Source organism: Chroicocephalus ridibundus, chromosome 4, assembly GCF_963924245.1.
Source record: "Chroicocephalus ridibundus chromosome 4, bChrRid1.1, whole genome shotgun sequence".
Lineage (NCBI taxonomy): Eukaryota > Metazoa > Chordata > Aves > Charadriiformes > Laridae > Chroicocephalus > Chroicocephalus ridibundus.
In genome coordinates this window covers 66,317,255-66,344,500 of record NC_086287.1, presented here as the reverse complement: position 1 = coordinate 66,344,500, position 27,246 = coordinate 66,317,255, and the positions used below count along the sequence as shown (strand labels likewise).

General features: G+C 48.9%; 1 protein-coding gene across 5 annotated transcripts in view; it reads left to right on the top strand.

Moving 5' to 3' along the window:
• DAAM1 (dishevelled associated activator of morphogenesis 1) overlaps positions 1-27,246 on the top strand; it is a 96,371-nt gene that overhangs the window by 12,691 nt on the left and 56,434 nt on the right. For 3 of the 5 annotated variants that reach the window (XM_063333626.1, XM_063333627.1, XM_063333629.1), the window contains exons 2-4: positions 3,004-3,092; positions 5,616-5,713; positions 24,143-24,366. In XM_063333626.1, coding sequence (XP_063189696.1) covers positions 24,184-24,366 — 183 coding nt within the window. In that variant the 5' untranslated portion in view covers positions 3,004-3,092; positions 5,616-5,713; positions 24,143-24,183. The remainder of the gene's footprint in view (positions 1-3,003; positions 3,093-5,615; positions 5,714-24,142; positions 24,367-27,246) is intronic. The other 2 variants (XM_063333625.1, XM_063333628.1) reach the window with 1 other exon arrangement.

The following is a 27,246-nucleotide window of genomic DNA, read 5'->3' as shown; positions in this document are numbered from 1 at the left end:
GGAGGCAAATTTTAGATAAAAGGGAGGGGGAATCAGCTTTACCCTTGAAAAATCAACTCCTTGGCTTCTGTGGCGATGCCTGTTTGTTAGTTGAGAAAAGCAGAGAACTGCTTTCCAAGGGCAGGGTGGTTTGTCCTTTCCCGGTGGCTTGGGAGCAGATCGGCGCTCAGCGCATCTGATGAAGGTGCCCTGGCAAGGGTGAAAGCTGCAGCAGGTAGTGTCACATCCTCAGCCCTCTGCCCCTTCATCCCCACAGTGTTTGCTGGGCTCGACTCCAGCCCTGTACTCTACCTTTCCTCTTTGCTGTTTTAAATGATTCCCAGCGAGTGAAGAAGTGGGTATTTGCTGGTTGCTTGTTCCTGCGTGGCAGGTATATTGGTGCCTGTTCTGTATTGCTTTGGGTGTGCCCGGGCAGCAGCTGAAGGGAAGCACACAATGCTCAGGGATGCTCACTGGCTTTCCTGTCTTACCTGGGTACCAGCCACGCCATGGCGAGAGCACAGAGCGTGTTTTAGGGCTGTGTCAGAGAGTGGTAGTCCCTGAGCGCTGCTGTGCCTGGCCTCAAAGGTATTCACCATGAGGGTGATTTCTGAGACAGTGCAACCAGAAAGCGGTTGGACCCGGCAGCCAGGGGTGTAAGGACCTGTATGAAGCTGGCAGAGCGTGCCAGCCCGCTCTGCCTCTCGCCTGGGCTGGGAAGGGCTGACAGGGCTTGCAGCCTTCCCAGCTCTGGGTTCCGTGGTGTTATTTATTGTGTCCCCAAAAGCTGTGGGCAGCAACTGGTGCCCTCCATTTCGATCACCTGCGCTTCTGCTCGATGCTCCCCAGTGCTGTGCACAGCCCATCTGCTGCAAGGGGATGACTGCAAGCATCCCGGGCGGCTGCAGTGATGCAAATTGATTGATATTTTTAATTCTCATGAAGTAAAGGAGCTATTTTCTCCCCACATTATCAGGGTGGGAGCAGGTGATCCATCCAGGGTGGCCGTTCCCAGACCCTGAGCCAGAAGGTTGCTGCGGAGCTAGGAGCCGTGGCCTGGGGCTGGGAGGAGGTGAGGGACAGTGCCGCACCAGGGAGGCGAAACCCCTTAGCGTTTTATTCTGCAAAGCCAATGCACGTGGGAATGGCAACCCCTTGATGGCGAGTTAAGTGATTAGATGTGATGAGACATGTCTGTTTATCAAAACGCTAATTGGTGCTGTGGGGATGGTGTGTGTTTTGGGGAACGGGTGGGGCAGCGTGGCAGAGCGTGGGTGACTGTGAGCAATGGGGACTGCAAACACAGCTGTGTGTGCCTGATATCTTGAAATCATCGCTGCTGGGAGTCCCTGCCTCAGACTGCTGCCAGAGATGTGGTACCCTTTATTAATATGTAGAGATAATTGTAGTTTTAATGTTACCAGTGGGGGAGTTCGCATGAGGCAGAGGCATTCCTAGAAGACCTCTGCAGATACCATTCTGGAGGCATCCAGCGTGACTCAGCGTCTTCGCTGATGTTTTTTTTTTTAAAGTAGGTCTCAAATTGGTGCCAATTTAAAAAAAAAAAAAAAAAAAAAAAAAAAAAGGAGATGATTTGAAGATGGGGATGCTGGGAAGTGATGCCAGGAGGTGATTTGGAGCTGTGGAAAGCGGTTTGAGCCATGTTCAGCTGCCAAAGGCAGTTTGGGAGCAGGGCTGCTGCTGAGCCTGTGGTGGAAGGGCAGCGCCTGGCCCTGCCCTCGGTGTTTGACCAGGCTGGTTTGACTGATGAGGGTTGTGGGGAAGTGCCACACATGCATAAAAGCTGGGGAAGTGCTTCACGCTGGGAGAACGTGAGTGCTCACCTTTTCACCAAGAAGCTAAAAAACATGAGCATATATTGCTTTGTTAGGAGGGCGGTGGTCGGCGTGTGGTGGTCCAGCAAACAGCCCACATCTAAAAGCCGGACGTGTGCTATCCAGAGCAAGGCACAGGTACATTTGCATATTTAGTTATTTTTGAGCTGCCTTTAACCACTGGAACAAACACTCACAGAGAACGGCCTCGTCCTCATCTCAACATCCTGAGTACAGACCACTGTTAGCCCCGTGAGGGAGACCTGAGCTTGATGGAAGTGCATTCAGCCCTCAGTATTGAGAGAAATGAGTAAGATTAATGAGCTGCGATGTTTGGGAGTTCCGTAGTCCAGAAGAAATCTTTCAGAGCAGACATTTCTAATGGGGCTTCATGGGGCTGGAGGAGGACAATGCAGAGGAGGTCAGAGTGGATCTCCATCATGTCTCACCTGGTCCCCACCTCCCTGCCCCTTGGCAAGCAGACCCATTTGGAGGAGTGGTGCATGGGATGCCAGCAGGAGCCTCTGCCTCCAGACCTCGCATCCCACCCTGCCCAGCATCTGCAGCCCTACATGGGCCAACAGCCAGGGGTGGATGGAACCTCTGTGGATGCAAAGCAGATGCCAAGCAGCATTTTTACCTACTTGCTTGCAAAAATCGTCCATCACATCTGCCTGCTGCAGGGCAGAGAGGTGGGGACCAGGTGAGACATGGCCCAGATCCTTGCTGGCCTCTGGTCATCCTCCTCTACCTCCATGAAGCCCCATGTTTTCTCCTGGAGTACAGGACTGAAATGATAGCACTGCAGCCTCTTGCTGCTGAGGGTGGCCCTCATTTTGTCTCGTCACATTGATCTGAATAGAGTAATTTATAAGGACATTTTCCATGAATCAGTAAATCCGTGCTTGCTGCTGTGCCGGAGAGGTTTAATTTGCTCTAGATACTGCACCAAGTATCTCTGTCCTGAATCGCACTGTGAAGTCATGCTCTTTGGGTGAGGATGAGGATACGTCTGGATCCTCCTTGAACACACGGCGGGCGGTGTGATGGTGCCTGGTCCCTCTTAATTGTGCATCTCCCAACAGGAGCCAAAGACGTTCCAGAGGGTGCGAGTGCAATAGTTTCTCTAGGTATGCATGTGGAGCTTGAGGAATTTGTCTCTTGTGCCAAGCAATTCCTGATGTTACAGGGACTGCGGAAACTGAAGCCAAAGATTACAGGAGGGGAGGGAGCGTTGGCCTTTGGAAGGAGAGTACAGTGCGGAAATCTCGGTTACAGGTAGGTTTCCCTTGCAGATCTCTGCATGATGTTTCCTGTTGAGAGGAACTGAAAAATTCCTGTTGCACCGTGCCGCCTCCCCTTCCAAACACTGCTTTTGTGAGCTGCCTTTCTTCTGAAAGCAATGCATGTATGTTGAAGAAGCCCACCACAGGATCTACTTGAAAAAAGAGGTTTCAAAAAAACAGCCCTTCTGCACACAGAGAAGTCAAAGATAACACTGAGATCCCCGCTCCCGAGCTTCTTTCCCTTCCTTTGTCCGAGCACCATGGTCTGGCAGGGCGGGAGTGTAGGTTTGTGAGTGGGTTCATCTTATTGCCAAGACCCAAGAGGGGACCTTGCTTTCTGCTGTGCATGGTATATTATTACATCCACTGCTCCTCATAGAATCTTCATGGTCGGAAAGGACCTTTGAGATCATCAAGTCCAACCATACATATACACACACAAAAAAACCCCAAAAAACAAAACAAAACAACAACAAGCAAACGACAATCTCTGCTGTCATGGGTTTGTGCTAGTTTCTGACTTGTTCTTGTGGCACAATGGGTGTTTTGGGGACCTCTGAGCTGATGGGGCGTGGACTGGGGTCAGCCGTCGCCGTGGGCACCCAGAGCCCACCTCTCCATCCTGTTCCACCTGCCCAGCTGAGTACCCAGGGACCCCTCTGCTTCTCCTCCAGAATGGCTTCAAGACTGTTTCGCGGCTTGTGGAGGTCAGAGCTCGCACTGGGGAATCCAGAAATGTTTCCAGAGCCAAACCACTCCACAGCAAGCGGGTGTGTGCCTGGTCTCTGCTGCTCATTTCCTTCCTTGCTGCAGAAAGCAGCTGAGCTGCACATGGGGTTTCAGCAGGGTGCCCCCTCTTTTGTTCCTATATATGAGAAAAGTCTGTGCACGTGTTTATATTTAAAAAAGTATATTTATTTTTAACATACCTAGCTGTGACCTAGGCCATTCAAGACTGCTCTGGTTGGGTGAAGGAGGGATGTTGCTCGCAGCTGCCTACCTGTCGCTCTGGCAGCTGTGTGATGGTCCTGCTGGTCTGGCCGTGCTTGCACTTGGACAAAAACAAATGTTTGCAGGGAACTATCCCAAAATTGCTCAAACCCAGCTAGAAAGGCTCCCTGTGATGTGAACAGTTTTTAGAGTAAGTCTCACAGCACCCATTGAGACCCAGTTGCTGTTATTTGTGTCACAGCCTGTCGCAAACCTTTCCACGTGTGTCCGTCCTGCATTTTCTGTCCCCATTTTCCCGCATGCTTGCTGGCATGTTGGAATAAAACCAACACATATTCAGGTGGCAGTACTGAATGTTGGCTTGTTGCTCGTCACGATACTGCCCATCCTCTGGGGTGATGAATGCAAGGTCAAAGCATCATTGTGCCAGCAGCAAACTGGAGCGGCCATGTAAAGTTGTCACTTTAAATAACTGCCAGGATGGTTTCCCCTCCTTTTTCCCCCATCTCAGTCCCCATGTTCTTCCCCGGCAACGTGTCTTTCCCCACCTACCACCCGGGGGCTGCCCGTATCTGTTCAGGATTTATGTTAAAAGGAAAATTTTATGTACGTAATTAAAACGTCGTATTGCTGGGCAGAAATGGGATTTGGTGCTTACTGCTGTGACTCTTTCTCATGCGTGAGGGTGAACTGATTGATTACTGAGGTTTGAGATTAAGTATTCCCCTGAGCTCTGCTGGCATTTAATGTGGAGGGTGAGAGCAGAGAGAAGGGGAGGAGGAAAACAATGGTTTTCCTCCAAGGCGAGGAGAGCAGGGGAATGTCTACTGAACACATCCCCTTGTCTCGTTCTGCACACAGTCTGCTGTGACAGAGGTTCCCAAAGCTGGTTTCATGGATCGTGATAAAGCAGCTGCCTTAGTCTGTATCCACAATGGTGGGTGAGCTGCTGGTGGGCTTTGCTGGTTCGTCTCAGCGCTGGTTCGAGCATCCCATTGCGCCCTGTCCCATCCCCGTGGCTCAGCTGCATCCTCACCTCCCTGCATCCTGGTCCCTGCTTAGCGCCCTCCAAGCCTAGTGGCGGGGTAGACCTGCTGTCCCTTCCTTTCTCCCTTGGAGCATGCCTTATTTATTTCTTTTCCTTAATTGCTTTTAATCAAAACAATCCTCTCCCTTTGGTTTCGGTGGGAGGGGAGGAAAAACCCCAACATGCCGCTCCTCAGGCACATGGTAGGAGCCTTACCGTGCTGGCACAGGTTGGAGACACCCGCCTTTGCCTGCTTTCCTTGAAGTCTAATTTTAGCTGAAGGCGATGGGATCCCTCCAGGGTACGGCGGAGGTTTCCTATCAGCCTAGACCTTAAGAAACACCACGCAAACAAAGACAACACAGAAGCACTTAGGTTTATTTGGGTGAATTCTTTTAAAAAAGGGTGTGACTTATTTTTGCGAGCAGCCCCAGCGCACACTGGCTTTGTTCTGCTGCAGTCGGGTATTTCAGGTCTTCCAAGATTTAATCAGAATAATTAGTTACTGTCTGTTTATACCTTCTGTTTTTGTTGCAGGTTTTCCAAAGGGCGTATTTATCTTCCAGAGTGCTGCCTAAGTGTTGCTTAATTGTTAAGCATCTGATTTCCTCCAAGTTATCTGTCATGCTGCTTATGTAAGTAAATTTAAAAAAAAAAAAAAAAAGAGGGTGGGGATAGTGTTGGTGGATTCTGCTTGTAGGGGGGGGGGAGGTTGTAGGGATTTTTCCTGATTGTCACGGGTTTAATTGTGAGTTGCCTTCGGTTCCCAGCCCGTCATGTGGTGATCAGAGGACTGTGTGTTTGGATTGGCGCTTAATGACCCAGCCAGTTTAATGAGATTGCTTTCAGCCAAGCCTTCATGTATACCCCACTAAACTGGCAAGAGCTGTGTTACTCCGTGTCATTTCAGGAGGGGGGAAAAAACCAAAACAGACTTTACAGAAATAAATAGCTTTTACTTTCGCTTGTACAGTTACGCCTTTGACTCCTCAACCCAGTGGAATCCCTTATAAAAATCACAGCTCTGCCTGCAAATAAGTTACCGCTATAAGTTTGCCAGGATTGGAAATCAGGTGGTTTTCAGCCTGTATTTGCACATTTGGTTTGGGAAGGGGGGCCGGTGATATACACATTTCCCATCTCTTTAATGGGAGATGAGAAAGGCACAGAAAAACACTGCAAAAGAGGATGGGATGGCTGGAAAGCCTCACAAAGAGACAGATATGGTGCTGAACCCACCCCTAGTTCATGCTCAATGCCTAAATGAATCACATGATATTTTCCCTTCAATATTTATCACCGAGAGCAGCTGAGGGTGGCCGTCATGCTGATGGCAGTGTGAGACTGGACGATTTGCTTTTTTTCCCTCGGGGGTGGGAAAAATCTGATGTGATGGAAATATTCTTAAGAAAGGCTGTCGACCTGATTCTTTCCTTGACGTTCACCCAACTGGAAGGCTGATGGAGGTTCAGGTGACACCTCCCAAAGCGCTGGGGATGTGTGATGTGCAGTGCGGCCATTGCTCCTGCTCAGCATGGCCCCTCCAGCCACAGCGAGGGATGTGGAAGTGGGCGGCGGGTCTCTAATCCCCATCCTCCCAGCACGTGCCTGCTCGCTTCACTCAGCTTTTCACAGATCTGCTTGGTTTGGAAGAGGGAGAGGTGGGGAGGAGGAGCAGAGCTGCTGGGAGTTGAGGAGGGTGAAAGCACAGAGGGAAGGGAAGTGGGCAGTGCTGTGGAGGTAAATGCTGGGAGGAAAAGGAGGCGACGTGACTTGTTTGCCTGGTGCTTTAGGAGGTGCTTAGTTAAATGAAGCATTCGCTAGGGAGCTAAATTTGGCATTTAAATAGCTTTGGAGCATGTGAATGCTCAGTGTTGCTCTCTTCTCCTTTCTGTGGCGGGAGTCACCTCCCATCCCCATCTCTATTTGAAGAATGTCCCCCTCTTAGAAGTCCACCTTCACAGGAGGTGCAACTTGGTTGGCCACGTGCTTTCAAAAAGCTCTTCCAGTTGTCCCCAAGCTCCTTGTCGCTCTGGATCACCCATCCTTCGACTACTCCCAGCCTGGTCGCTTCAAGCCTTCGCCATCAGGACAGACTACAGGTCCTCTCTCCTGTGGTGGCCACTGCATGCACAGGGTTTGGTGCTCACCACATAGTGCTGGCTAGTCTGGGGTGGACTCACTGGTCTTTTGTCACCTCTTTGAGCATTCCACTTAAGGCAGAGCCAACGTCCCTTTGGCTTTCCTATGTTTTTGCAGGGCTTTGTGTGTCTTCTTTCCTTTCAGCCACCTGAAATACTCCTCCAGGAAATTGGAAGGTGATTTTTTTTCCTGGTTGTCCCTTAGCACAGAACTGGCTGTTCTTTGTGCGGTTGAGTGTCCTGCTGCCTGGTAAAGGAAACCTGTAGCATTTAGTTGTATTTAATTTCTGTGGAAAATGAATGTATTTGAAGCTGCTTCCTCTTCTGGGCCCCAGAATAACACAACCCCAAGACGGAGGATGCCAAAGGCAGGCGCAAATCCAAAGGATGGGGATGCAAAGGATGTTTACTCTCCAAAAAACTTCTCAGTTAAGGACGGGGAGTATTCCCACGCTGTAACCACCCTCAGAGGATGGGCTGCGTCCTCCTGTGCAAGCAGACTGTGTCTACTGGGTGCCACTGAGGTGCCAGCACAGGCATGGTGCCCCAAGGACTGGGGCTGCTTCCCTGCTCTCACCCTCCGCCATGTGCCTACCAGCCACTTCCAGACGTAGCAGGGGAGAAGGTTTGGAAGGAGCACACCCTGTTTTCCTCGTAAAACTCCAAACAAGAGGCTTAGCCTGGTTTAGATTTTAAAAATAACTTGCACATTTGGAAGCTAACATTTCAGAAGGGCTCTGAATGGGATAATGGCTTTGATCGTGGCAGTCCGAGATCAAGGGAGAGCTTTTTCAGTTTGCTGGATCAGCTGGAAAATATATTGTAGTGTCTAGACTTTATCATCCTCGAGCAAGGCTTTTTTTTTTTCAACTCTACAAAAGGTCTAATCAAAAGCCCATGTACAGTTGATAGGAGGGCTCCTTTGGAAAGGAGCCTGCTCTGGGTTTTGGTTGTGTCCAGAAGCAAGTTGAAAGAGATGGAGATCAGCTTTGGACTTTGAAGGACCTCTGAGACTCTGCTTTATAGGCACTGCTGTTTCTGATGAGGTCGTTGGCAAGGTGGAAGCTGTTGTGTCAGCAGTGGGGTGAGGAGACTGGGGACAGGGACCTATCATGTGTCAGCCCTCCAGTCCCCAAAGGGATTAGTTCGTGCAGCTGAGCACTGCTGAGACCTCTTTACTTGCCGTTTGGCTGCTGCTGTTGGGGTCAGCTGCTCAGACCAGCATCTCCCACAACCATCTCAGTTTTGGCTGTGTAGTAACGATAAATGTCCGCATTCATTGGTGTTTGGACGGAACTTCAGCATTTCTTGTTTAAGTGTAGAAAATGTATGTTTTTCTCTCTTTCCTTTCCATAAGTGGGTTTTTAAAACAATTTTATTTTATTATTTTCCATAATTCCAAAGGATTAGAGGCAGAGGAGTGATTTCCTAAGCTGCTTGGAATAAACTCAAAAGCCTGCTGTGAAGGTGAGGACATCTGGCCATGTGCACCTGGCCATCTCTTCCTGAAAGCCCACATAGCAGTTGAGCTCTGTCACGTTGGAGGATGCCCTGTTGAGAAAGTAGAGACAATTTTTCTTTGAAACGCTGTGTTTTCTGCACAAGGGTCTTGACTGTGCTTTGGCAGGTGTGTTATTGGAAAAGTCATCAGCAGCCATCTCCTCAGCGCGTGCTGCAATGCACCATGATGCTGTACCCAAATAATGGCACGGGCTGTAACCATAGCCTGAGGCTTTGGTGGAGTCGCAGCCTAGCTGTGAAAGCTTCAGCTGGAAGCTTTGGAAAACATTTGTATCAAGGATGTCATAGCTCCGCGTCTGGTTGTTTTCCTTTGCTTTGTCCTTGAGAGAGGGAACTGCTCTTGGGTTTCTGTTTTTTCTTTACATCAGTTACTCTTTTAGACGTATTTATTTCCAGGGATGAATCAGAGCAAATGCCAGCATGTAAACAGTTTGCAGTGTAAAATGGTATTAAAATTGGGCTGGAAGGGATCTTGAGAGGTTACCTTGTCCCCAAGGCAGGGTCAGTTGAATCCATGCCTCAAACTGGAAGGTGATTGTGTTTGCTGGCAGCTGTTTTCTCATAAATTATCTAAGGAGCATAGGCAAAAATCTACCAAATTATGCTGTCAGTATGTGTGTGCAAGCCTCCTTCTGTTTATTCAAATCATTTGCTGAATAAGTGTTGAAAATTAATGATGGGTTTGTTCCCAGAGCTATTCAAAGTAATATTCCAGAGTAACCTTTTCCACCTTGGCATTTGCCAAAATACTGCAGTGTTCATGAATGGGATGCATTTACCCATAGCCTGTATTTGATGTGGAGCCATTCCTGTTTCGCCCCATTTCTGAGACAGTCAGACCCCAGAAGCCTCACTGGGACGCAGAGCAGTTTTTCCTTTGTTTACTGTGAACTAGACACGGCTTTTCAGTTCTCCGGCTGGTTCCCACTTGAGCTGGAGGGGCAGCAGCAGAAAGTCTCCAGATCCATCCCAGCAACACAGGGTAGTTTGGGATGCTGCAACACCAGCGCCATGGAAATCAGCAGCAACCTCTCCCCTTGATATCTGCAGGTTTAGATAAAGCTGCGAGGTCTTGGGCAGTGGTGGGAGAGGAGAAGTCTCCCTAGAAATCCTTGTCTGCTTTGAGATCGAGAGCCAAGCAGTGACCTTCAGTTAATTTCTCCTGCATCTTCCTCTGTCCCAGCTTTGTGTCTTGAGCGTTGGATCCAAAAAAAACAATATGCAAGAGCCCTAGCTTAATCCCTTCACCTTTTAAAGGGGCCGCAGAGCTCCAATCGGTCTTTTTAACTTGCTTTTTGAGTGATGAAAGGTTTTGAAAGAGGTTCATCTATAGCCAGGTGGATGCTGTCTTGCTCTCCATTGCATTAGTATTAGCATCCACACAGCCCAGACGGTCACCGGTTTTCCGTCATCTGGTCCTTTCACCAACCAGTTTATAGTAGGTGATAGCAAAATTCATTCATCTTTGGCCATGCGGCAGGTTTGGTGAGCCCCCCCCCAATCCCATCTGAATGTTTAAAGTCAAGATGGCTGCCATGAGCGATATTGTTTGGCCAAATGTATGCAGAGATATCACAGCTTAGATTTGTTACAGATGGGTTTCTGGATATAGTCTAAGGCATTCTGCCAGCCAATTTTAGATCAGTGTAAAAGTGATTGGCATCCCTGTAACTAAAGCTGCTGTGGGGTTATAAATCTAAATATACTTATTCATTAAATTATTTTTACATCTCAAGTGGGTTGCCATCCTGATTTATCATACGCAAACCATGCTCTTCGCATGTGTGTTATCCACAGCTCCAGAAATGCAGCTTCTGAGGATTTGAAATATTTTTTTCCCTTGGAAATATGTGTGTGTGAACTGTCCATGAGTCCCTTTGCCACGGTGGGATGAAGGACTTCTTCACTGGGACCTCTTCACAGTCATCACTGGGAATGACCCTGTTCCAGAGACTATTGTAGACAGAGTTCCAGAGGCAGTAGTGGCCGTAAATATGGGAATGTGAACTCTTTCTTTTTTTGGCTTACAAATGAGTATGACTTTGCTGGGTTACTTAGTCCCTGTGGCCACGTAAATACTCTTTGTGTGGCTCCTTTGGTGTTGGGAAGGACTCCCTGACTAGCATCTCCATCCATGTCCTCAGGCGGGGAGTCTTGCAAAGGGTTTTCTTCCCTCTGCATTGTGGGCTGGGCTGCATGGGAAAGGGGTCTTTCCACCTCGTTTATCCATCCCTGCTGTTGTTTCAGCTACGAAAACAAGGAAAAAAGTCCACCAGACCAGGTCCAGGCACTGCCATGAGCTGGGGAGGTGCAGAGCCGGAGGGAGAGCCTGGCCAGCCACCCACGCAGTCGGGCAGCGATGCAGCCGCTGGTAAATCTGGCTTGGTCTTTGAACAGGCTTATGAAAACACTGCGCGCTGCAGCCTCCAGTTTCCTTGGGTTTGTTTTCCTTCTCCTTTCAAAGCATTTGAATATTCATTCAGTAAATGATGAAGCATAGAGCACGTGTCCCTGAGAGGCAGAATATCAGCTGCCTCACTTTCCTCAGTAATAATGTGCATCATTGAAAGTTAACCTATGATTTTGGCTTAGTTTCCTAATGAAAGGACAATCATCATCACTGACAATTCATCAAGTCCGTTGGCTGGTTTTGTCCTCTCTTCCAGGTTGATTTTCATCTCAAATACTTGGAGCTGCTGCAAGTTTTGTCAAAACAGGCATCGAGTTAGAATGGTGTTGTGGAGGTTTTTTATTAAGGGAAGGGATGCAATGAAAACTCACTCTGTACTAGACACCAGGGAATACACATAAATGTTATGAACATCCAAGCCATAAAGAGTGCTTTAGTTGGATTTACCATGTTACGAGACACCAGAGAGCCAGTCCTGCAGGGCTCTGCACAGACATCTAGGTGTTGCAGGAGGGATGTTCGCCTATGTGAATTCTCTGATGTCTAATAAATGTAAGTTCATCCTGCAGCCTTAATATAAACGTGGCTTATATTGCTTAGGTTCACAGAGGGAGATCTCTTTGTTAGTGTTGGTATTCCTAGTGCTGCTTACCCCTCCAAGTGTAGTTTCTGTAGTGTAGCAGGATCAATGCAGTCTTGTAGGGTCTTCAGAGGCTGGTAGCAACATTTGCATGTCTTCACCCTTTGCTGGAGCTGGTTGCAGGTCTGCGTACCATTCAGCATTGTGGAGGCAGGGGAGGAGAAGCTGCAGGGATATGGCATCCTGAACGTCGGAGCTGGACAACAGTGTTAAAAACCTCACTATCTTCCACCGCTGGAAAGCTTAGCGTAGCAGATGAGCAGCAGGCTGAGAGGAGGACCTGTCAAGCCTGAGTGGTGGGTCCTTGTGTCCCTGCCTTAGGGTTATTTCTGGTGCACAGTGTCTGAGTTGTAGCTGCATGGTGGAGGTGCAACATTCGCGTCTGGAGGTACCAGGAGTGGCATATGACTGCACAGACCAACTATTTGACAAACTTAGAAATGAAATGAATCACCTTATCTGGTGCAGGTAAGGGCAGAAATGACTTTGACTGTGGCGTGAGCCCTGCGGGTGTGGCTGGTGCCAGCAAGCAGGGAGGTGTTTTCCTCCAAGAATGATGTTGCCGTGGTCCCCATGTCCTGCTGCAGACCCTGACACAGGAAGGGAACCCCTTCCTCTCAAAGCAGCAAACAGCTCCTGCTTGGCATGTGTTACCCAGGCCCTGGAGGTCCTGGCATGGGTGCCCAGAGCATCCATAAGGTAGTCTGGAGGTTATGGTGTGACCAGCTGTGCTCAGTGCTACTGAGAGCTGGCTGCTGGTAGCCACCTATGTGGGTGTATGAGATCCTTGCGTCACCTCATGTCTCACAGGCGGAAGGGGGAGACCCCGAAAGACTAGCCACCTACTTCCCTGCAGGGACGCAATGGGGCATGGGTAGGACTCAATGTTCACTGTGTTCTTGGTGAGCTGCCAAATGTTTGCATATCTGCCTGGCTTTTACTGGTGGGTGTCAATACTTTTTTCCATGCCTGGTTTTTGTTCTCTGCTTTCCACTAGAGCTTGTATTCTTTGCAGTGTTGGGTTTTGTTCTCTTGGTTTCTTTCTTCTTTTCTGTCTTTTTTTTTTTTTTCCATCTAGTGCCTTAGTTAAGAACACAGCTGAAGTACTGGGAGCCCAAACTAAACCTGTCTATTACGCATTACCTGATTAGACACCATGGTAATAAGCATTTGAATCTAAAGCTAGATTAGGCAGGGAGCAGTCTGGGGTTGGATTTGCATAGCACACATTCCTTCTCCATATGACATGTTGGTAAATCTACTGAAAGTGAATTTATAAAGCACCAGTGTGCTTCAAGTGCTCCTGTTGATGCATTCGTTGCTCCCTCCATGAGGCACTCAGCTGGGCAAAAAATGCCTGTGATTTCCTGGAAGGTGCTTTTTCTCCCCTCCTCCTGCTCCCATAGCTCATGTTGCAGTCAATGGGGACGGGTAGCTCTTGCCAGCTCTAAAAACCTGCATTAATGGGGTTTTGAATGTTTTTGTCTGTAGAGGGAGTTATTTCAGGGTGTTTTCTCTTCCTGTGGCATCTCTGGAAGTAATGGAGTGAATTTGGAGTTTTCAGGTACCTAAATCCAATGCGCAGCTTCTTCAGACTTTCACTGCAATGTTACAGGTCTTGTGCTAGAAAATGCTGTGAAGATGTGTTAGCCAAAAGCTATTTAATTTCCTTCCTCTGTGGACAGTCATGAGCTTGTGGATGATCTCGAGGTCACTCTCTCTTTGAGGTATTTCATTAGTGTGTGTTTAGGGCATCCTAACTGCAGTTTTAATTTGGATCAGTGAGCTACCGAGGTTAGACATGAAGGAAGATGTTTTTCAAGGTTTAGGGCAGTGGCTGTGCAGCAAACTTGCAGGCTCTCTGTTGTAGGGAGGGCTTTGAGATGGAGGTTCTGGGTGTTAAGGTTCTGAATGTTCTTGTTCTGTTGTAGGGAGGGTTTGAGATGGATGTACTTGTGCTACGAGCTAAGCAGAAAACAGCCTTATCCAGCCCCTTCTCATGGTGACCTCCATCTCATGGCAAAGTGTACGGCAAAGTTACCTTTGGGTGTCAGAGCTGAGGTGCTCTGATGTTGTTACAGCCCCTGAGCCAGAAAGCACCGTCCCCGCTGGCTTGGCTTTTTGGTTGTTAGGGCTCTGCTTAGTCGCTTCAGGAGCCCACTGAACATAGCTTGCTCCATTTGAAGTATTCGCTTGGCCGGCTTGTGACCCTCGTAGCGTGGGCATGAGGAAGTACGAATCAAGGAATAAAGCTCAGCTCACTGAGCTGTTATTTCACGTCAAGCTTGGTTAGGCCTGCCGGGCCCTGCTTCAGGACCTTGCCACCACCAGGACTCAGGAACCCTCAAAGAGATGAAGTTCTCCACTGCTTCGGATTGTGAGCAAACCAGACTAGTGCTGATGGGAAGAAGTGCTTTCACTTTGCTGGCCAAAGTGGTGGACTCCAACCACAAGTAATAAGTCATCTGCAAGGAGCTGTGAGCTTGGGAGGGGCCAGGAGCATCGAGGACTGGTTCAAAGAGTCAGGAAGGTGAGGGAAGTGACAGTGTTGAAGCACGGAGCATCCTTACAGAGTTGCAGTGGGTGCACGGGAGGGAGCTGGTGGATGGAAGAGGGCAGACCATGATGCTATACCGCAACAGAAGTGGGCGACGTTGTGGCTTTCTGAGCCTGTGTTGTGGCTGCTGGGGAGATATATCTCTGCTTGTGGGTGCATCTGGTGTGGGGCTAGTCCCAAATATATGAACACCCAGATTGCCATCCTGCAGCTGATGAGATTAAATTACAAACTTCAAACACAATTATCTTCTCTCCAGGGTGTCTGAGCCTCTCAGGATCCCCTTGGGTCACTTTTTCAAACAGTTCTTTGCAATTGCGAGGCTGGGGTGGTTTTTTTTCTTTTTTTAATGAAAAGGGAGATTGTTATATAAATATCTACAAGGATGGGAAGCTTGTATTGCAATTCGTTGTGGGTGCAGTGTGAAAACCTGCAAAGAAGAGAAATCCACTTCTGTGCATAGCCCTGGCAGGGAGGTGGTCACTGTCACTGCAATATTACACCTTTGAGGGTGGTTTCCTCACTGGTGTGTTTGCTCCAGTGGGGTAGAAAGGCTCATTTTTTAAGCAGCATATAGAGATGGAGGCAGGTAGGATGCCTGAAGCAGTAGTGATGCTATGAAGGCCCTGTTTGGACTTCCAAGTGTCTGAGAAAAAACAGACTTGGTTAAATCAGTGTGCACAAAAAAAAATAATACTGTACATGTACTCAGTGTGTTTAAATTTGGCTTGTATTGATGCTGCTGATCCTTATACTGTCCTGGATTAAGCAGTAAAATAGTCTCTATTGATTTTTTTAAGTGCATTCCCTTGGGATCTGCACTGGACGTTTCCCTCTGGATGCTCCTGCCAAGCAAGAGGAACCTTCATTTGGTCCATCCCGAGCAGTGGTGGGTTGGCTGACTTCAGAGCGAGCCTTTCCTTGCTCCCTGCCATCGGTGAGAGGCAGGATAGTTAGGCAATTGAAATGGCATGCCTCCATTAAGGCAGGTTCTCCAACTTGCAGGCGGTGGGTTTGAGCAGCTCTCCTGGGAAAGCCAAGTCCTGCTCTCGTGCAGCTCCGTCCTGGTCAAAGCAGAGCTTCTGCCATAAGCTGCACGGTGTTGCATCTACATAAAAAAAAGTATAAAAGAAAGTATAATCAAGCCTTCCAAATTAGTCTCGCCTGCTGTGCTTGCCTGCTTTTCTTTATTATGCTTAAATGCAAACAGTCTTTTAATGTAATGTGATAAAAAATGTTGCTTTTTCCCAGGCCGGGTGGGAGCAGGCGTTGTGTTGAAGCTGTTGGGATTGCATTGTTCCTGATGCGAGCTCACATATATTGTTTTTCAGCATTCATCTGCTGAATCACGGGGAGGTATTAATGTCGTACTAGAAGGAAATTGGCTGGTGGGCCATTTCTGCCATCAGACATACTTATGAAGGACTTCTCAGCCCTATGTTCATGCTTTAGGAGGAAAAATCACTCTGGATTACCACCAGGATTTAAAAATTTTAAAAGAGAAATCAGCACTGCAGATGGGTAGGACGCCTGAGAGATGTGACAAATGTGTTTTGTTTGCTTTGGGCACTTTCTAGACTACAAGTTTAATGATACCTACCTGTCAGGGTCCCTGTTAGGAAAGACTCCTATTTACAGCAGCCTCCACTCAGTTTCCATTTTGAAAGAGGAAAAAAACCCCAGCTTGCTACACAGCACAAGCTGCGTGAACACCAGTGGTTCCAGTACCCTCACTTTAAACATGGATAATCCTAAAAATCTCCAAAACTATCCTGTTGGGACTCAGACAGTAGCTCCTCATTGCCTTGCTGTGGTGGTGGTGGCCCCACCGCAGACGTTGCTGTGATGATGGACTGGAAGCATCTGCTGCTGAGCAAGTTGGAAACTCCAGTTTGCGTAGCCAAATTAAGAGGCTTTAAGAGAGGAAAAACCTGCCTGCCTTCCCCCTTGGTTTTACCCTCGGAGAGCCTGTCTCACCCCAGAGATTGCTGCTGAAATAGGGAGCAGTGAAATGGAAAGCTCAGCAGTGAGGCTTTGCATACGATAAATCAAAGTCAGAGACCAAATATTCACTGGAGGAGCAGGGCTTGGGACTGGGGAGGGGGGAGGAAAAAAAGGGGAATTAAAATAAAGGAAAACTTTTATTGAACTATTGTTCTCCAGGAAAAGGCTAATTGGCAAACAAATATCCTCCTCCAGTGAGAAATAAAGCTCCTCTCTCCCTGCTTGACAGGCTGTTGAGTCTTTATTGACAAAAGCTTTTCCTCATCAAAGGGAGTAGTTGGAGCCGGGAGTGATTTTGGAAATGAAGTGATTTAATTCCATGTCCTTTCAGATTGAGAGGGAAATACGGAGAGGGGAGGTCTCCTTCCAGTGGCCGGGCTGGGAGGTGATTCCAGTGCCTGTTGTGTTGGGAGGTTCTTCCTAATTATATGTAACTTGTGATACACTGGGGTGGGCTTCACATGTGGCTCAGTATTATCAGCCTCCCGGAGGTGTTTTGTGCTTTGCATGAGTGTTTTCTCCCAGCTGGGGACAAAACCAGCGATGGAAATGGAGTGGGGCTGGATGTTGACTTGTGCTTGCGCTGGGTGATGAGGATGGAGCCGAGATGGAGGAGGATGCTCGCTCTGGGATGCTCTGCGGGGCTGTAGCAGCCCCCTGAGCTGCCCAGAGGGTCTTGCATCTCTCTCTTGGCTGCTTTTGGCCTTGAGGGCTACATGGCCTTGACATTGCCTAGCCCGGATGTCTGCAGTGATGCAGGACTGGACACCTGCAAAGGCTCCCTCACAGACCAGGTTCAAATAGCAAAGAACAACTTTTGTGAGGGTCTTCTGTGCAAGGCTGCGGGCTTTCAGAAGAGCCCCGGGTTGGTGCTAATCCCTCCCTGCGTGTGACCTCTGCTCTGAAAGGGGCATTTCTGCCCCTTTGAGCCCCACCACAATGCAGTGCAAGCAACTGCCACCCCAAAACAAGAATGGGGTGAGGGGAGCACCAGAAGGGACGGCCCCTTGCATCGCTTTTCATTTTTGCCAGGTTTTTCTGTGCTGCCTTTTGAAACTGGGCTGGGGCACAAGGAGGGCAAGGGGATGCTGCAATATCCTTCCTGGCAAGCTCCCCCCGCCTCCTTCGCAGCCTCCACCTCCCTCTGTCTTCCAAGGAAGTCTCTTGGGCTTAACCCACCTCCGACAAGTTTGTGCCTAGGTTTCAGGATGCAAATGATTGAGGGCATTTAAGGGAGCAACATGTGACTTGAAAACTCTTTCTTCCTCCCACCACCAACCCACCCAGCTTTTTGGTTTGCTCCTGCAAAAGGACCACAAATCCGTCTGGCTGCTGGAAAAAAAGCACGTGTGTGTTTGTAGCATTGAGTCGTTTGGCACCCCTGTGAGTATTAAGGAATATATATATATATATATATATATATATATATATATATATGTATTTATATAGGTTCCCAGACTGGGTCTTGTCTGCAATTCCATGCTTGTTGTCCTTGTTCCTTAAGTAAATGGCATTTGCCCAAGCTGGTCTGCTGAAGCTCCCGTATGAAGCAGTCTGTAGTGGTTTAGAGAATCTGACGCCAGCGCTCAGCTCGTCACCGATTAAGTTTACCTTTTTAGTGGAGAACTCGTGACCTCCTTCAGTGTTACTGCGCCGCTTACCATCTAGCTAACTGAGAAACTTCCAGCAAGGTTTGGTTTTTAATCTTCAAAAACTAAAAAAAAAGTTTTGCTCCAGCAGCATCTTCCCTAGTTGGATTCATCTGTGCACTGAGCTGTGCTGGTCTCTGCAACTGCAGGAGGGATAAAGGGATGTGTGGGGATCCCCGGGGCAGCTCCTGCTGTGGAGGGTGGATGCTGCAAGCCCTCAGCATCTTCTCCTTGGACCCAAGCTTATCTCCATGTTCTGGGACAGACGCGGTCCTGCAACACACTGGCAACCATCCTGTGCTCTGGATTTTTGCTGGCTTGCCAAACCAAGCGGCGCTGCTCTGAGGATTGATTTCAGTCGGAGAGTGCTAAGACAGATCTCATCTCACCCTGCTGTGCGCCACACTCTTCCCCCCCAAAACTGGATTGCAGAGTCAACAGCATGTGTGCTTCCCTTGGCAGGGAGCTCGCTTGCGCGCTGGAGAGGCAACTTCCAAGCCGAGCTGTGATATTCTTGCAGTGTGGTGGAGGTGGTTGCTCTTTCTCCTGGGTAGCATCATTAACACCTCTAGATAGGAGAGCTCCATGCAGACACGTGCAAAAAAATCTCTCCCAGCACTTTCATTGCTTGCAGTAGGTGTAAATTTTGCTTAGATGGAAAAAGGAGGGCTTTTTCTAGTGTGTTACAAATTTATGAAACTACTTTTTTTCCTCACTGGTAAACATATAAGTGTTTACTGACGCTGTGAAGGAACTGGTTTGATTTTTCTTGCGGCACCCTGAATTTCACCATCGAGCCTCCGGATCTCATCTGCCCTTGAGCAGAGCAGAATGTTTTCTTGTGGGACAGCAGGCCCAGATGTATGCTTCGGGTGTGATGAATGCCACAATAAAAGGAAAGAATACAAAGAGGAGTCAACACATTTTAGGTGAACATTGGCGTTGTGTGGGTGCTGGCAGGTGGGGCTTTCCAGGAGCGAGCTGAGAGCCTGCGACTGCAGCCAGCCCCTGTCAGCATCCTTTGGGTACTGGGCAGCCTGAGCAAGATTTGGACATGCAAACCCCTCTGCATTGGATTTATGGAGTATCATAGGATTTCTGGGGAGGGGGAGGAGGATCTGGGGTAATTCAGGATTTGAGAGATGTATTTATAAATACATGAAACCCAAGTCTATGAGATTTGCTTACACTAAGAATTATGGCTCTTGTGATTTAGCAATGAGTCAGGCTTCTCCTGCCAGCTGATTTTCCTGAGGAATCATGGGAAGGGTTCTGTCCCCATCCTCTTCTGCGGCTGCCATTTCACAGGTGGATGGAGGGGGAAAGGCATTTGTCAAACAGTTTAAAGCTGCCAAGTGTTTTGGCTTTTTTCCCCCTCCTGTCCACATGCATGGATTTCCACCAAACACACACATTCCCAGCCTGTATGTGAAAACAGCTTTACACTGGAGAAAGTGGTTTTTGGAAATTGTCATGGGAGCTTGTGACCAAAAAATCATCCTGGTTGCTTTTAACAGGAATGGCTGTGCTGGGTATGCCGGCACCATGCTCAGCACAGGGTCCATGCTGGAGGTGCTGGTGATGGGTTCAGGTCCTCTGGGCTTCTATGTTGGAGGGAAGGTGGCTCCTGCTTAAGGGAATGCAATCCTATTTCTGAGCTTTTCATTCACAAGGGCTCAATTTCAAGCTTTTATTTTTAAAATCAAATAGTACTTGGATCCCCCCCTTTAAAAAGGGTTTCTCTGCACTGGCTTTGGTGCAAATGTGAAACGGAACAGCACTTCTCACTCTTGAGAGGGATGAGTGTGAATGCTGCCGCCTGATCAGCTGGGCAGAGCACCACACACATTTTGGAGGGCTCACAATCCTGAACCTGAGGAGTGGTCGGGTTAGCGGACGAGGCCAAGGAGTGTGCTGGCTGTCTTGTGTCCAGGGAAGGCTTTGCTGTTTCTCAGGGGATGCCTCAAACATACAGCTGGTCTGAAAAATGCCATGGGAGCATCTAGCTTTTATTGCTATGGAGGTCTGGACTCAACTTACAGTGGGAAGAAAATGGTCTAAAATTGTTTGTTTAAAAAAAAAAAGATGCAAAGTAATTAGCAGGTTTGATGTGCACCGCACCGTGCGCTGGGTGTTATATGCATGGGGAGAAGCACCAAGGGAGAGTGCGCCATTGCTCAGCGGTGGGGTGGGACAGGCTTAGGGTGCGATGTGTGGGATGCCAAATTTCTGCCTTCTATGTGCTGTAAAAAGTAGTCCAGGAGACCCAGCTCTAGCACTAGCTGGGGGTGACAGTATATTCTAAAACTGCCTGCCAAGACCAAGTGCCTCTCAGCCACCACCAGCCAAGGAGGTCACTTTGCAGAGACGGAAGAGAGCCAGATTTCTGTTGGTTGGAAGCATCCCACGTTGCACTGAAACTCTGCGGGGTTGGGGGAGGGAAAGCTTGGTGTGGCCCAAGATGCTGAAATCGGTCAGGGCTTGTGAGAGATGGTCAGTGAGCGTTACTGCACTTGCACAAAAATACTCTCCCCTTGTGCAATGCACTGAAATAAAGCTCCACGTTGAGAAAGAGCTCACTCAGGATCTTGCATCCTTGTTTTGGGATGGAATGGGAGAGGAGCCAGAAAAACAACAATCCAATATTCACATTTGAGGATTTAGCTCCTAGCTTCTGGGCGGGTTTGGAGGAGGGTGTGAAGGGGAGCATGCACGCTCCTTTACATGTGTTTGTACCCTTGCCGGGTATTTTTAGGCAGCAGACTGCAATGCTGCAATACCGGTGCTGGCTTTAAACCAGTTTGTTGAGGTATCGGTCACAGATAGGCTTTGGCAGCATGTTGCTCCACGCGGGCTAATTTAGCTTGCCGAGGAGGCTCTTGAATATGCAAGCGGTAATTGCTGCTCTCCTTTCCTTAAAGCAAAGGCGGAAGCGACACCGGGGTCCAATTTTCTCCTAATGACTGATTTCATTTAAGCACTGCTCAGGGCAATGGAGGCTTGGTGGGGTTTTTTTAGGGCTGGGAAAAACAAGAGTGCTTATCTCTGTGTATCGCTGAGCTGCAGCCCATGGCCTCTGTCCTGCATGAGGACCCCGGTCGGTCCTAGTGGCACACTTGGGCTAAGCTACTACTTCTCTTCCTCCTCCTCCTCCCCCTCTCCGTGGCCTTTCAGGCTGAGCCCATCGCACACACATTTTCACCCCTGCTTCTGTGAAAGTGAAGTTGTTTGTGAATGATTCAGCCCCATCAGTCCTTCCTTGGGAATTTGGGGGTTGTCTGGAAGTTCCCTCAATGACCCTTCCCATCCTATCTTCCCTGGCTCTGTGCTTAATTTATTCTGGCCCACCCAATAGCAAAGGCCAGAAGGCACCATTAGATCACAATCTGACTTAAATTTATTGATCTAATTAGTGCTCAGAGGTATAAAGGAGAGGTGGGAGCAGCGCACTTAACATGTGATGCTGCGTGGAGCTAGTCCTTTCTGCTGTCCTTAATGTAAGCCTACGGGTTGCCAGGGGCTGTTGGTTTTTCTCCTTGAATAACCGATTTCTGTAGGATTTGTGGGGAAGGAGAAGGCTGCGTAGCTGGACTTTGTTCTAACAATGTAATCTGCACTGTCTGCAGCTCCTGATGAACTGCCAGGGAGCCACATTTTGATTTTGATTCATCTTGTCAATGAATATTCATCAGCCTTCTGAAGGTTTAATGCTATTTGCCTGGTAGCTAACATATTCTCTCTAACTTTTTTTAGCCTTGGTTGCTAATAACCTGCAGCCTCTTCAGCCTACACTATAGGGTGGTTTGGTTTTTTTAATTGTTTATAGATGAAAATGAGGAACCTCAATAGCTCCAGAGCTGGAAGCAGCTCAAAAATACCTTGTCTTGGTTGCTACATGCCTGTCTGCTTTAAAACCCAAAATAAAGTCTTTCCTTTTGGTCTGTCATTCAAATTCCTCATAAAATGTCGTCAGGAGCACGTATCTCTGAATAGCGGCTGTCGTTCTGGTAAAAGCTTTCTGTACATCTTTGCAAGCCCGAGTCAGAGGTTGTATGTAGCAGCAGGTTTCAAGGATTAGATTGATGTGATATTGAAAAGGGGATGGAAATTGACCCATGGAAGAAGAGAATGGGTTCATTTGCTCCGGACTAACTGCAGGAGCAGGATGAGGTCCTGCTCTGGGCACAGCATGTCTGTACCCATGGAGTGGTATTGACCAAGCAACCAAACTTTGCACAGCTGAGGACGTGCGGGTCCGGACAGAGCTCCCATGCCAGGCTCAAAGCGCTGGGCAGCCACCAGCATCTCCCTCTGCACCCTGCTCCTCGTGGCTTTTCAAAACCCAAACCTGCAACATTCTCCTCTGTGTTGGAGGTGACAGAGGTCTGTGTGTCTTTGTTTTTTTTTTGTTTCCCTCCCTCCTTTAGGAAAGAAATTCCCCAGCAGATCCAAAACCCCTCCTAACATGGAAGAGATGCCAGCAGGCTGCTAATGGATTTGCCATGGTGTGGGCTGCTGGGAAGCTGCGATGAGAGAGCTTTCACAGCAGCTGAAATTTCTCCAGTGGCTGCATTTTTCTAAATCCAAGAAGCTAAATGTGAAATGAGATTTGGCTCTCTTCAGCGAGGGGGGGCGGCCCTCCAGACTGGGCACAGAGCAGTTTCACAGCCTGGGATTATTCCCCATGAAGACCCAATAGCTGTTTCCCATTGCTCATGGTTCAGCAGACGATTACACCGTGTGCCAAAATTATGCAATCGAAGACGATTTCAAGGGTCAAGTCCTCTGTTAAAGTAATGTGGGTAGAGCCTGAATTTTCTGTAAGGTCCCTATTTTGGGAGGGCAGCATTTGCCATGCAAGCGGTGGTGCAGGGTCCGACCCCAGGTCTGCCCCCAACCTGCCTCTGATGCTGGCTCTCTATAGGGCATGGCAGCTGTTTATTTGGGTGTATAAATCCAAATGACTGGCTCTGGGAGATCAGACGCTTCTCTCCAACTGCTGACCTTTTTTCCCAAGTCTCTTCATAGCTTTGTTGATAAATCTGAGTCATCTATATTTCAACCTTCTGCATTAACCTTGGCTGTTTGTCCTGTCTCTTAACATCTCAGCATCTTGTTGCACAGAGATAAAATGTGTGGGTGTGTGGCTTTATAAGACAAATGTTTAGGCTTTTTAAAAATTCTTGACTTTGCTGGTTAGGGTGTTTCTCTGCCGTCCACATTCCTTGTAGGTGGCCCTTCTCTTGTATCGTTGACTTGACAGTCCCAATTTTGGGGCAATATTTGCCTGCCTTGCCGTTATTGGTTGAGCAAGACACATCGCCTGCCCTGAGCTTTGCTCCCAATCCGACTTTCAGAAACCAGCAAAACCCAAGTGACCACTGATGCAAGCGATGCCCCGCATAAGCCACTGCGTAGGAAGGTCTGAGCTACTGGCACCATGTGAGTTTTATCAGCTGAAATCACATCTTGTAAATATTTACTGGAATTTGAAGTAGGGTTTATCTAATTAAAGCCAAGTAAAACTTCCCATGAAAAACTGCTGCCTAACCGGCGGTTGCCGATGGATGTTTAGGGACATGTTTAAGAGCTGGAGTGCTAATATAGAATATTTTCACAGCTCTGCTGCCATCTGCGGCTCAGGGTATCCTGGGCCACTTGAGGTCTTTGAGTACCAATTCATCCATTCTGGGGACCATGTATCTGGTGGTCCTGGGCATATCCAGCCGTTCCTGGCAGCAGCCTCCAATCTTTGCCATACCTCTGGCCTGACTGAGACCAGGGCTGGCCTGACTTCCACAATATGGGGAGGTCAGCAGGGTTTTGCTGAGATTTGCAGCAGTGGGGGGGAGGTGTCCAGGATCCAGGACCCCACTCCCCATAGGGACGGTACCGTGTCCTCCTGCTGCTGCCATCTTCGGCACAAGGCAAAGCAAATGCTTCTTTTTAATTCACATGGTCATCAAGGTTGCCAGGACCATAAACGTCAAATGTGAGCAGAAATATTTGGCAGATAAACCGTCCCCAGTCTTCCCCTCTGCGCTGAGCGCGTGGGTGGCTTTGATTCCTCCTCCTCTCGGCAGGACGGGAGCGCAGCACTGCAGGACAGCTGCTCGAGCCTCCTCTCTTCTCTTCCCCTCAGGATCTAGTGCCCAGAAGGGAGGGACGCAGAGGATTTTGGCCATGGCCCCAAGGAAGAGGAGCGGTCGGGGGATCTCCTTCATCTTCTGCTGCTTTCGCAGCAGCGACCACCCTGAGATCACATACCGGCTGCGCAATGACAGCAGCTTTGCCCTGCAGACCATGGAGCCGGCGCTGCCCATGCCACCGGTGGAGGAGCTGGACGTTATGTTCACCGAGCTGGTGGTAAGTAGGGTGCTTTTTATGTTTTTCCTTTTTCCCCTCTTTTTCTGTTTCCCTCTTTCTCGTCTCCCCAGGCTTGTTTTGAATTTTGAGGCCAGCTTTGGTGTGAAGGGAGCGTCAGGGGCTGCTGTTGGGAGCGGCTTTGCACTGAACTTTGAGCTCTGTTCCGTTCTGAAATCCTGCCAGTTTGGTGTGATTTATTTTCCTCTCCTTAGAAAGTCGTGATTTCTTAGAGCAGGGCTTGGGAGCTGGTCTGGCTTTGTGCACCTCTGGAGTGGTACAGGGGTGTCCAACCCGCTAAAGTAAATTGTCCCCTTGGTGCAAAGTGACTGTACTTGTTGGGCACTCTGCTTTGCAGAAATCATTGGGTGTGGGCTAAATTGAGATTTGGAGAGTCAGGATATTCATGGAATCACGGAATATTTCAGAGTTGGAAGGGACCTCTAGAGATCATCTAGTCCAACTCCCCTGCTAAAGCAGGATTGCCCAGAGCACATCACTCAGGATGGCATCCAGGCGGGTCTTGAAAGTCTCCAGAGAAGGGGACTCCACAACCTCCCTGGGCAGCCTGTTCCAGTGCTCTCTCACCCTCACCGTAAAGAAGTTTTTCCTCATATTTGATCGGGACTTCCTATGTTCCAGCTTGTGCCCGTTACCCCTCGTCCTGTTACTGGGAACCACTGAAAAGAGTCTGGCTCCATCCTCCTTAAACCCACCCTTTAGATACTTGTAAACGTTGATAAGGTTTCCCCTCAGCCTTCTCTTCTCCAGGCTAAAGAGTCCCAGCTCTCTCAGCCTTTCCTCATAAGGGAGATGCTCCAATCCCTCAATCATCTTTGTTGCCTTATGCTGGACTCTCTCCAGTAGTTCCCTGTCTCTCTTGAACTGGGGAGCCCAGAGCTGGACACAGTATTCCAGTTGTGGCCTCACCAGTGCAGAGTAGAGGGGGAGAATGACCTCCCTTGACCTGCTGGACACACTCTTCCCTGTGCAGCCCAGAATGCCATTGGCCTTCTTGGTGACAAGGGCACATTGCTGGCTCATGGATAATTTACTGTCTACCAAGATCCCCAGATCCTTTTCTTCAGAGCTGCTTTCCAGCAGGTCCACCCCTAACCTATACTGGTGCCTGAAATTCTTCCTCCCCAGGTGCAGGACCCTACACCTGTCCTTGTTGAACCTCATTAGGTTCTTCTCTGCCCAGCTCTCCAGCCTGTCTAGGTCACGCTGGATGGCAGCACAGCCTTCTGGGGTGTCAGCCACCCCACCCACTTTGGCATCATCAGCGAACTTGCTGAGCATACGCTCTGTCCCCTTGTCCAGGTCGTTGATGAATACGTTAAACAATACTGGTCCAAGTATTGACCCCTGAGGGACACCACTGGTTACAGGCCTCCAACTCGACCCAGCTCCATTAATCGCAACCCTCGGAGTCCTGGCACACAGCCAGCTCTCAATCCACATCACTGTCCCCTCGTCTAGTCCACGCTTCCTCAGTTTGCTAAGGAGGATGTTATGAGAGACAGTGTTAAAAGCCTTGCTGAAGTCAAGGTAGATGACATCTGCTGCTCTGCCGTCATCTAGCCAACCAGTTATAACATCATAGAAGGCTATGAGATTGGTCAAGCGTGATTTACCCTTGGTAAATCCATGGTGACCACTTCCAATAACTTCCTGCTCTTGAACGTGCTTGGATATGACATCCAGAACAAGTCACTCCATTACCTTCCCAGGGATGGAGGTAAGACTAACCGGTCTGTAGTTCCCTGGGTCCTCCTTCCTGCCTTTTTTGAAGACTGGAGTGATATTGGCCTTCCTCCAGTCCGCAGGCACCTCTCCTGTCCTCCATGACTTTTCAAAGATGATGGAGAGTGGACAAGCAATAATATCTGCCAGCTCTCTCAGCACTTGTGGGTGCATCTCATCAGGGCCCATGGACTTACGGATGTCCCGATTGGCCAAGTGGTCTCTAAAATATTGTTTCTCTAATATTGTTTCTTTATTCCTCTACACCAAAACTCTAAAAAACATGGATCAAAAAAAAAGCAAAAAAATTTTGGTGTGGTTTGCTGGATGGGTCCAGAGTGCTTCACTTGGAGTTGAGTCATCAGTGAAATGGAATTTCTCTACGGTGCTTTGATGGGTGGAGGGAGCTGGGAGTTGTGACGCTGATCGGTCACACCTCATGGTATAGCATGACCCATTAGATGACAGGCAGCATGGTTTTGGTGAGCTAGGCCACTTGGTAGAGGAGAGCTTCAGGTTGTATTATGACAGCCAGTTTTGGCCAGACGTCCTTCTCCATGAGCCGGATGAGAAGGCAGACTGGGACACCCACATGGCTCGGTGGGAACAAGATGTCCCTGCAGCAGGACTCTTCTTGCAGCAGTCCTGCAAAACACCGCCAGCTGGGTTTGGTTTGTTCAGGTGGAGTAACTGTCACTGTTCCACGTTTTTTTTCTACTGATTATTTTGCCAAATCAGATTTTCCTAGGGAAATTCTTTCCTGGGGAAAACCCTCTCCATGCCCCAGCCAAAGGTGGTGTTAAGGGCTTGCTGTGCTGAGGCTCAGCATCACCAGCCAGGCTGAAGGAAGCACCTATGGAGGTTCATGTGCTGGAGCCCCACCAAGACTGTGGCACTTCATCTCAGCCCAGGATTTTCAAAGAATCTCCCCCAAATTCAGCCAGATTCTTTGTGCAGAGGCTGTGCCGCAGGGAACCGCTGTATGTGCAGTGAAGCAGGAGCCCAGCAGTGCTCCCAGGGCCAAGCTGGACCCAGGGCATGCCCTGGTATGGCCCTTCTGCTCTCTATCCCTTGCTCTGTGCTGCCAAGATTTTGGGTTTTTTTCCCCTAACCAAGGGTGAGAATAAGGCTCTGAGG